The sequence below is a fragment of the Argiope bruennichi genome, chromosome 2 (genome assembly GCF_947563725.1).
Source record: "Argiope bruennichi chromosome 2, qqArgBrue1.1, whole genome shotgun sequence".
NCBI classification, from domain to species: domain Eukaryota; kingdom Metazoa; phylum Arthropoda; class Arachnida; order Araneae; family Araneidae; genus Argiope; species Argiope bruennichi.
Genome location: NC_079152.1, coordinates 41,340,943 through 41,353,018, shown reverse-complemented (window position 1 = coordinate 41,353,018; position 12,076 = coordinate 41,340,943). Strand labels below are relative to the sequence as shown.

Below are 12,076 nucleotides of genomic sequence, written 5' to 3'. Positions count from 1 at the left end.
TTGAATGAGAACTTTCATCGAAAAACTCTTCTGTGCAATTATCCTTATCACTAAAATCACTTTCTGCTTCATTTAAAAGTGTCTGGGGCACTGCTTCATAATAGGATCAGTAAACTGGATGATGTTTCGGGCCCAAGTTTTAGCACCATCTGCTAAGCCTTGTTTATCACTGGAACACTAACAGGGAGGTGCGGTCTTAGAGACCGCGCTCGAAGAAATAACTGAATTATTTTTAAAAAGCATCTGCTGAAATCGGTTGAAAAAGTGCACGTGTATTGAAAGTCACAAAACAGGAAGCTACAGGGTCAATTCATTCAAATGAGCTAAAAATAGAATAGGGGGGGGGCATAAAATCCATCGCTAGCGGTCTCGCAGACCGCACGTCCCCAGTTAAGGGTTAATAAAATTTAGTACACAGATTTTGCATTTCAAGTGTATATCTATATTCAAATTTTGAATTAAAGCTTTCGAAAATTAACCGTCTGTAGGTCTGTACTTGCACGCGCATGTAAACATGATAACACAAAAACTTAAATACTTAGATAACTGACATATATTATTTAACCTCTTACTGAAGGGACGGTTCTATATAAATATTTAATAACACTCTCAGTTGAAAAAAGGTATTGAGAGTGATTCTCGGTTTTCTTTAATATTAAGAGGCATAAAACTCTCATCTGTGAAACTCTGAAAGTAAAAAAGTGAGCATTTGAAGTGAATGCTTTTGGGAAATTAATGCCTGATTTTCTGATAATAAATTTGACAGCATAAACAAATAAACCAAAGCTATATTTACTTTTTTGAGAAAAAAAATCTTTGTTGATTTGAAAGCTTTAATTCCTTACTTAGAACTTCTTGTAAAATCAACTGAAATATTTACAACTAACGGATTCATTTTATATAAAGAAAAGCAAACGTATTAATGTAAGAATGCATCAATTTAACCAAATAATGCCATTCCATATATACCGATTTGCCATTACAAATAAATGAAAATATATCGTGCCGTTTGACAAATCGATTTGTGTACAAAAAATGTAAAAAGCAACTGAATAAAAACCTTAAAAAGTGTAAATAGAAACTTTCGAGACAAAAACTAATTGACGAACAGATTGAAAACTAAAAACTCAAACGATCGATTCCTTCTTCTACAACATCGTCAATATTTTTGCTTCTTTCCACATACACTTCGTTGTACCACATCTGTCTTATACTTCTGGTAAAAAACATTCAATATTTCATATGAATAATTATGCCAGCCTATTCTCGGATTGTAATTTTGATAATTAGAAATATATTTATTTCGCGGGTACTGGAGGTTGTGAATTTAGTTGAAACCCATATTGAAAATTTATCAAATGTATCTATTGATCTTTATACTTACTATATCCCCCTCGTAAAGGAACATGGAAAGTTCGGATTTGGGGCATTGTTCTTTGTTCCACACGTGTCTTTAGATCGCTGTTAGTGTCCAGGACAGCTAAAAATAAGAAACAACTCAAAATTTAAATTCGATAATTATAAGTTAAATGTTATCTAATCGTATATTAACGCTTGGTAAAATTAGAATTCTTATTAAATATTCACATTTAAACACTTATTTTCCATAAAAACATAGTATATGATGTATTCAAGTTACTATGAAGTGCCAATGATAAGCAGTCAATAATGGTCTCAGCATTAGAATCTTTATCATGACTTTGAGCGAGTATAGAACCTGGGACCTTGTGGTTCACAGCCGAGTAACATAACCACAATACAAAAGCAATTGCTCATGTAGCGTAGCTGTTAACTGGCTTATAAGCTTTCACCACAGGCACTTTCTCATATAAACCTCTCCAGTTCAGTATAATGCTGATTACATAATTTTGTCCTTTAGCACTTTTCGCTGTGAATGATTTAAATTAACTGCGTCACAAAGTAGAAAATAATTAAAAGAACAATTTATAAAATCTCGCTTGAAAGTGAGTAAAGAAAATTTACATATATATACAAATTGAAATTGACTAATATATATCTATAATTGTAACTGACAAAAGCAAAATAGGTTTATATTTATTGCTATTACAGGACGAATTTAAAAAGCGAAATGGCAGTATATAGATTTTTATAACCAAAAAACAATGCTGTGAAACGCAAATTATGATATATACATTAAGTTACGAGTACATTTTTAACATCTAATAATTGTTTAACTTTGCATTTTTCTTAAGAAAATAAAAACTGATGATTAATTGAACTAATAGCTAAATTTACGAGAAAGTTAACACTCGTCAAACAGGTTCTATCAGGAAGATCTTTATTTTTTTCAGCCATTAGTATAAATATGTTCTGTTATCTAATAGGCACAAGAAACAGTGATGTATTTCATAGTCGCCTTGTCGATCAAGGGGACAGTAACCAATTTTTAAGTTCTCGCAAATTAGCAATTGTAACATTTTTTTTTCCTGAACTTAAAATTCTACATCATTAATAATAGCCATATTGCCTTTTTTTCTATGCTTAATCAATACTTTCTAGATGACAACAAACTTTTTTTTAATTACATCTATCTCTTTCAAGGAGAAATTTGTTGTTTCAAATATTTTATTGTTTAAGCATAGTAAATTAAAAATATTAGGGATGAGGAAGATAACTGCTTTCCTGTTTAAACCAAAAGAACAAAACATAATAAAAACAGCTTAAAATGTCCAATCATGAAACAAACAAAAATAATAGTTTCTTATTCTGCATAATACTATTAGTACCATCCCATCACTGTGGAATGTACATATACGATCTCTGTAGAATTTTAGATATGTTTTTAGTCATAATAAGTGTATGCACTACCGTTCCAAGGCCATTTAAAGCGAATGCCAAAGTAACAAAAAACATACATTCATTAATTATAATTAGGATTTTTATTAGGCTGTCAAGAAAGGTTAAATTTCATCAAACTGCAGATAATTAAAAATCTAATGCTGTTCCACTATAAATTGCTTTTTTTGTAATCTCTAAAGAAGACATAAATAAACGGAAAAAAACTTTCCTAGAACTCAGCTTTTTATTGTTTATCGAACATCCAAACAAAAGGTATTGCACCAAAAGAAACAAGATTATTTTGAAATTCTTATGTAAATATATTAAAAATATTTAATTCACTATTGAATAAAAACGTTGCTTACCATCTAAGCCTAATTTCAATAACAATTATGTTGTCGCTTATGAAAAAAATATTTCTTTAGTAAGCTTTATGAGTTAGTCAAAAGACTTAACTTCTTTTAAAGATATACGAAAATGATAAATCAAAAGAAAAAATATCTCGTTAAAAAATGTCTTTTACACATGCTTCTAATCTGTTTCCCAATAAAAAATCTTAATTGTAAAGTCCACCAAAGAAAAGAAGAAATAAATTATCAAATTTGTAATTGAAAATTTATGTTGAATAGTACTTAAGTATTCATCGGTTTTTGTTCAATTTAACTAAATGCTCACAACAAAGACAATGGAAGGAATTTATTTAATATTTTTATGCATTTTCTTAAAACCTTAAAATAAACAAGCTGCAACTTTGAATTTTGTGTATGTTATTATAGGAAGCAAGCATTAAAATTTTAGTCAACTGAATCAAACTGTGGTTTGATATCATTCAAATATGCTGCCTTATATTATTTCTTTGAAATAAGCATACTTCATTATTTCAAGAATTTTAAAATTTAGTATCACATTAATTTGGTGTATAACCAATGTATAGGATATTAGTGATGGCGATTGATTAGTTTAAAATTTTGCATATTAAATGTTTCTTAATTGTTAGCTAATCATTGTTGGAATAATTTAACTTGTAAAATGACACATACTTACAGACACACTTTCATCTTTATTATTAGAAGAAATGAAAATACCAAAAAATTGGTAACCCACTTGGTGATGGAAATGGGCAACATAATTTAATTTTTAATGACTTGTAAAGAAGAAACAGCATTTTCATGTTTGTTCTTCTAAAATCTACTCGTATTAGAATACTTTAAATATTTTCTAGTATGAGCATAAATGCTGATTAACGACAGCAGATAAACGGTCTGGATAGCATATGATAATTGAACAAAGTCAAGTTTAATCCTCAAACTGAGATTAAGAGTCTCAAATTTTATTAAATAAATTTAAAAAAATAATCATTGAAGCATAATTAATACCTTAGAATTCCAATTATATAAAATGAATATATTTGGTGTAGTAACACTCTTTTCACCCTCAAATAAATAGATATTTCAATTAAAATAAAAACGAAAGGAGACTTACTAATAGTTTGGTTATATATAGAACGGATTTCTATTTTTGGCACACCTGGCCCGAGGCATTCCAGAACATAATATTCCACATTAGGGCTGAAGATAGCATTGTTGTAGAGACACAAATAACCTTCCTGGCAAGTCAAGCATTTGATAACAGGAGAGTATTTGCTTTTCTTTGCTGGAACCGAATACAGATGGCGCTCACTTGTTCTGTTTTCTTTAGTCGCCAAAAAATATCTGTAAAAAACAAGAGGAATTCTATTTTTTTTCTTTTTTCTCTCTTCTAAGGCTAAATCGTAGAAACATCGTAGCGTGATCTGCAAGAGTGCATATATTTTTTTTTTCTGTAATGGTTGAGTTTATATATCATTTTTTATAAGCTGAACTTATAAAATGTGTAGATCGAGATGCATTTTTGGTTAATGGAAAAATTATTTATTCAATATATTCCAGAGACCACAAGTGAAGATTCCAAGGTAATTAAAGAAATATTAATTTTGCTGCTTCTGAAAACTCTGCAACAGAGTAGAAGATATTGGCAAATTTTTAACTTTTTCTTTCAAACGGATTTTAAAAGAATTATTGATCAAAGAATTATTGATTATATATATTTTTATATTTTATTATTTATTATTTATTTGATTTCTTTAACAATTGTTAACTTTATTATGAAAATAATATATTTGTATAAAGGTGCTCTAATTTCCAAATTGGGAAATTAAAGGTACAGTCACATTTCAATTAATTTTGTAGAAAAATTCTGGACTGTATTATTATTTTTTTAAACATTTTAATACTGGAAAAGTAAAAATAACATTTCCATTTAGTGTATCGATATTACACAATCACAATAATTTTAACAAAAATTTATTTAACGGATGAATTTATTTCCAAAATATCATATATCTCAAATTTTTAATTCCTAAATTTTAAAAACTATTATTTTAATAAAAATTCTAAAATTTCCAAACACAAAAGAGAAATTACTTTAAAAGAATATTTCCAAAGAAAATATTATTGCTTTTATTCCTATATAGAACATGCTGGTTAAATGTACGAATTTTATAAAAGGAGGGAAAAATTAAGAATATAGTTCAAATTAAAAACTTCATTACTTACAATGTATTTGAGCCTTCATGATATGCTGCTATTTTAATCACCTCAAATTTGCCTTCGGTCAAAAACTCTACCAATCGGGTCTAAACGAAGAGAGAAAGATGTATAAATAACTTTGTAAAATGAATAAAAATAATTGAAAATAAATCACAATCTTTTCAATAAAGTGAATTTTTTCCCATGCTGTCTTTGGCATAAATTATTTTAAATTAGAGTAGATTTTTTAAAGAAATATTTTAAATTAATTATGAAAAATACAGAATGGGGAAGTATATTGAAATAATATTCTTTTCTTCGATTCTAAGTTCCTATTTTAAATTTTCTAAACCTTTCAAAGGAACTATAATTATTTAAAGAGCCAAAAATATATATATATATTTTTTTTTATTTTACTTAAACATAACTTTTTTTATTGGTGGCTAATCAACAAGAATAGAAAAGCAGTGATAAAAAGCCATTTATAATCTTAAAGAATTTAAATGGAAAAAGACATAAAAATTCTTATTAATTTTGGTTTACTATTTTATTAATAAAATTCAAAACGCTTTTATTAATTTAAGTTGAAATAATTGGTTGATAATTCTAATGAATCAATTAGTAATTTAAACGAAATATTGTAATTGAAACCATAATTGAAACCAGTAATTGAAACCATATAAAAACTGTATGCATTTTGCATAAATACCATATAAAGACTATATGCATTTTGCATGAATACCATATAAAATTATATGCAATATATGCAAAACCATATAAATATAACTATATTCGCCAGCTATTAACAGCGTCAAAACGATACAAAAATGAAATTGCAGTACTTCTGGAATATTGTCATCATTCTTAATTTATTCGAAATTATAAGCATTATTTCGGATATTGAATATATTCGAGTTATGATATATAATTATTTGGATAATGAAATATTTACAACTTTCGAATGTATTATTTGAAACGTATAATGAAAGAAAAATTAATAGTGTATAGTAGCAGTTGACAAGAAAATTTTAAATACATTTGAAACAGAGTACTAACATTGAAAAATTTTCTCACAGTTCCATAAAAGTAAAATCCAACATCAACGTCTTGAAATATACATTTTTCAGTAAAGAAGAAACTTAACAAGTATTGAAACAATCTATCCCACATATATCGGAAGATAGTTTACCTCGTTATTGGTGACCGCTATGTGTCGATAGTATCCTGCACTGCCCTGCGATAAAGGCAATTTCATGAACCAATTCTTCCCGCTTTGTCCAAACACCAGAGGGTCATACAGGTCCACCCACCCTTTCCGGCTTGGGGGTCTTTGATCATATATCTGAAAGAGAAATTGGTTTGAATGAATGACAACGAATGGACAGTTAAACCCGAAGGAATTCTATGCAGTATTTCAGGAATACACAAGCACAAGATTTTAGCGAAGTTTGTTTTGTGTACTATTTCAAACGAATATAAGATTTATTTTTTGTAATTTTATTTTGCTTATGAAATTAGAACACATGTCGAACGGTCAAAAGAAAGGATTCGAAACCTCAGAACTACAGATTATAGCCCTAATTCCACTGAATATTACCCATGAATGTAAATCTGCCTTTGGTCATTCTTTTTCATTAATTGTCTACCATTTATTTAACGAGTATACCCTTCTTTTTGGATTGTTTGTAATCTTGCACTAAATAGTGTATCGTAACTATATTTAAAAATTGCATAAAGTTGCATTTAAAATTACTAGAAAATATAACTCTGACATAATGTGAAAATATGGAGATGGAGTGGAGATATAGATAACGATATTAAAATGAGATACTGATTCACCAAATCAAAGGTCCCTCAGTGTCTCAGGAATTTAATTTAGAAAAGCATTAAATCTTAGATACGTTTAATAATATATACACAAACATGTATTATTTTATTAGTAATAATTACCGAAATTTCATAATAATGCTGATTCAGACACTTTTGATATAGAATGAAAACTATTCGTAAGTCTGTTATTTTAGTTTTGCTAACCAAATTTATAAATTTTCAAAACTAAATAATATTGATTGTTATGAGGACAATAAATATCTTTAAATATTTTAAGCCACTTAATATAAAAGATGAAGCTTTATAATTGCATATCCTATGTTTGGGGTAAAAAGTTTTCTTGTGAACAAGCAAACGCTTTTCATTTAAAAAAATGAGTACAGTTTAGAAATAATAAAATATCATTAGCGCACTACCAAACACTCTGGGTTTTTTTTTTCACTTGCGAAATAATGGAAGTCTAAAGTCTGAATTTAATATCTATGTGTTTATCAGGAGAGAAATTAAAATATAAACAGAAAACATTAAACTAGAAATAGAATAAAAACAACAAACTAGCAAGTTAAGATAATGAATTTAGAAAAAAATTGCTTTATAATTATTACGAATGCAATTCTAATAGCTTATCTCGCAGTTACAACAGGAATAAAGAACTATATCTCTTTATTTAATGAGTATATCATTCTCCATGGAGCATCTGTGGTCTAAAAGAAAATGATAATTGTATTTAAATGTTAAATACATAAAGCTATATTTAAAATTAACAGAAAATTACTGAAATGTAAGAAAAAAAAATATGTTGTGCATGACAATCAAATATCAAAAGATTCTTCAATATTGAATACATGTTATGTTATTATACATTTATTGTACATGTTATGTTATTGTAATTTTTATGTTACATGTACAAAGAAGAAAGGTGGAAAGATAAAATTTATCAAATAAAAAAGAATGAATTAATTTTCTTTTAAGTTCAGAACTTAACATTTTTAAGAAAAATTTTAAACTATAATAAAGGAAACATTAAATATCGAAATATGTTTAAATGAACAGTTATAAGAATATAAATTTCCTATGAATACGTTACTCTCTATATGCTTCCTTCTTTGTACATGTAACATAAAAAATATATGTGGTGTTAATTTTATTGCTCTTTTATTTTTGCAAAAGGCACATGAATGAATTGCAACTAGTATTACTAGATAGCCTACTTGGTTTTGGTAAAAAAGTTGGTAGTACTTAAGGCTTAAACGATATTGTTCTTTCTAAAAAATATCGACAACATATTGTTCGAAGAATTTATTACTTATACGCAAAATTTTGAAGCTCTAAAGTATAATCAAGGCACATTGTTGCAGCTAAAGTTGTGTAATAATACTCCTCTCAGTCGAAATTGCAGTTACTTAATGACTACTTCGTGCTTTTTTACTTTTTCAAACGTGAGCATCAAAAGGAAATATAAATTTCCAAACTTGAGTATCACAAAATAGACTGGTAAAAAGTAGCATCTGCATTTCGCAATCTTTCTAGAGTAAAAGAATATGTCTCTCATTTGGCGCAATCTTCTCAAAATGGCTGTCACTTGCTAACTTTTAGAAGGTTTTATTTTCTATAAACCCTACTACTAACAACAATTAATTTAAGTTATTCTAAAGTGAATTTTATTTTTATTTCCCTTGCTTTGTTCGGTGTTGATATGGACAACAGACTTCATGTATGTAAGCGTTACAGTACCACAACAGTTATTAAATTTTAAATAAACTGACTTTGGAATCTTTTCATGTTGGTATTGATAGACTTTGATTTGCTGCTTCTAAATTTCCAGAGTAAGATCTCATCAAAACGGCTTTCTTCATCAGAAATGGGACGACATAATTCATGAAAAACGTAAACTTTCTTTGAACAGCAAAATATTTTGAACTTTAAAGGGATTGGTGCATTTCAGTCTTAAACGATGCCGGCATCAGACTGCAGCTTTGCATGCAGAGATTTAAACTGCTCATAAAAGATGTTCCAAAATTAACCCCAGATTTGAATTCCCCACCATTCGTGCAGTAAAATGCCCTATTAAAAAAAAAGCAATTGACGACTTATAGTTTAGAGTTAGTAAAAATGGAGCGTTACACGATAGAACAACGTGTTAGCGCAGGATTTGAATTAAATAAAAAACAAAGTTTTTTTTTCTTTAAATTGGGATAATTTTATTGAATCGGGTTATGGAATAACACATACGGTAAATGGCCTCCATGGCTTTTCTGGCACATGCGCACTCTTTTGTCGAAATTTTCCATGACCTTTTGCATAAATGTGGCTAAATTGCGTTGATGCGGCGTTGAATTCCCCCCTTTAATGCACGCACGCTTGTGGGTTTGTTGGCATACACATTTAACTTCGAATAACCTATAGAAAGAAATCCAATGAACTTAAATCACACTATCTAGGAGACCGATTCTCGAATCTTCGAACTGTATCCGCCAGAATTTCATTATTTTTGAAATATTGTTCAACAATGAAAACACATTGTTCTATTGTGTAACGCTTGATGTTTACTAGCCCTAAACTACCAGCTCTCAGTTTTTTAATAGGATTGCTAACGATTTACTGTACGAATGGGGACAAATTAAAATCTTGCGTTAATTATGGGAAATCATTTATAAAGAGAATTGAGTACTAAGGCGATGATGAATGAGGTTTACTCTTCAATTTCACAATGTGCAGGGATTATTTCAATTAGAGCCTTTTTCCACCAATACATCATTTTATGGTTCATTCCTTCCGACACCTGATGAGTAATGACGATACATTTTTTCTTTAAATTTCATAGCATAAATTTCGAAATGATTCATAATGATTAAATAGATTAAATTAATTGCTTTTGTTTATTGGCATTATCTTATTGAACTTAATATATAATTTTAAAACCTTACAATCTACTGTTTCATCGTCCAGTTTTTGAAAATAAAACAATCGTTTTACTGGTAAGAACTCATAATCCAATTTTTTCTCATTACATGTTAATTTACATCAACTTGATAGAAAAATCGCATCGCAATAGTGCTTTAGGTTTGATGTAAAAGCTACTTAGTTACCGTTTCTTCAGTGACAATTTCAGGAATAAATGAAGTTTAGAATTCTTGTCAAATTCCATGTCCATGTAATTCTTGTCAAAATAACAAACATTCCAAAAGTGTAAAGATAGAGATCGTAAGAAAAATGGAAAAAACTTTATCTTGATGCAATACTATTATTTAATTAAATAACAAGTTATATGTTCCTTGCGACATTTGAAATTAAAATTACTATTTCATATGATTTAATTCCATTATGTTATCAGTCAGAATAAACTTATCAAATTTGTAAATCTATGTACAAATATTCGATATTTTGAATAGGCTTAGCAATACATCGAAAGTTTAAATGAATAACATCGCATATGGAAGAAAATTGACATTTTAGTGCAATGAGTAGGTAAAAAATATATCAATATTTAAAATATTTTATATATTATGAAAAAATAAGAACAGAAGAGGAAAATCTTTTTAGATATAATCGAATGAAATGTTAGATGCAATTCAGTTTCATAGAAGAAATTAATGAAGCATAAAATAAACATCCAGTCTTTTCAGAACTTACAACGAATATAAAATCTTCTTTATAAAATGCACTTTCATACTTTTCAACTGATAAGGCACTCAGCCTTCTTTGTAGCATCACTTCTGAATAGAAAGTGTTTCCACTGCCCACTCACTGTAAGAAAGAAATTAAGCAGTTCCGAATCAAGTTCAGAGGCAAATTGTTCGTTAATCGAAAAGTACTGAAGCAATAAACCACAGCAGAGGAAATAAATGTCGAAGGAAATCGATTATCGACCCAGGATAAATTTCAAGGACGATTTACCCGACACATTTCGAATCAGTTCTATCATTCCATTTTGGGTAACGAATCACACCGAGTATGAAATCAGCGTACCAGAAAAGAAGCTTAAGAAATTACGAAAAATGTAAGAATAAAAAAATATGCTCTTAATGAGTATTTTATGACTTTTTTTAATGTTTTGAGCATTCAAACTTCACATAATAATGATAAAAAAAAGATCACGAAAAGGATAAATAATTAGAAGGCAATACATTGTACTGAACAATGGTGCACTGTATTTTAAAGGGTTAAGTACACACAGTTTTCTCAGAGAGTTTCTTAATAAGTATCAAAGAACTTCAAGAATGACAAAATAAAAACGATTTTTTTTCAAATGTCACAATTCGATATTGATCTAAAGGAAACAGAAACAATCGCTAAGTCTTTTGGACATCATATTGAAACTTTTGTTTTTCATAGGGATTTCTTTAAGTTTTCCAATCAAATATTCTATAAAACCTGTCGAATTTCAGTAAAAAAGGTTAATTAAATCAAGTCTGATAAAGGGTTTTTATTTCTGTTGCATTCAATGAAAGATTATAGGCATGATTTAATAAAAGGGTTATAGTCATGCCGTTAAATTTAAAGAACTATAGTCATATTATTATTGTTAAATAATTATAATCATGTTATTATAGTTAAAGGATTATAGTCGTATCAAATTATGAACATCGCAGAATCAGAGAAATAATATTAATTAGAATAAATATGTGTAATCTCCATTTATCGACATGTTTTCTTTACAAACCGAATAATATGGAATTTTACAACAATAATACAGAACTGAAGAATTACAATAAGGAAAAATAAAATAATGAGGAAAAAAATACTAGATCATATATCAGATTCAAAATTCGGGCACCTAATTTTAGTTCTAAGTTTTGTACTTCAATTTAGATGCAACTATCACTAAACACTATTATAGTTTACTATATTTAATAGAGCCAGGCATCAAATGCAGAGAA

The 12,076-nt window shown here is 28.2% G+C and overlaps 1 protein-coding gene across 1 annotated transcript in view; it reads right to left on the bottom strand.

The window, feature by feature from the left end:
• LOC129962173 (inactive dipeptidyl peptidase 10-like) overlaps positions 1-12,076 on the bottom strand; it is a gene marked incomplete at its 5' end in the record, with an annotated part of 691,141 nt that overhangs the window by 19,394 nt on the left and 659,671 nt on the right. The window contains 4 exons of the mRNA XM_056075911.1: positions 1,385-1,480; positions 4,282-4,511; positions 5,394-5,473; positions 6,556-6,708. Of these exons, the coding sequence (XP_055931886.1) occupies positions 1,385-1,480; positions 4,282-4,511; positions 5,394-5,473; positions 6,556-6,708 (559 nt within the window). The remainder of the gene's footprint in view (positions 1-1,384; positions 1,481-4,281; positions 4,512-5,393; positions 5,474-6,555; positions 6,709-12,076) is intronic.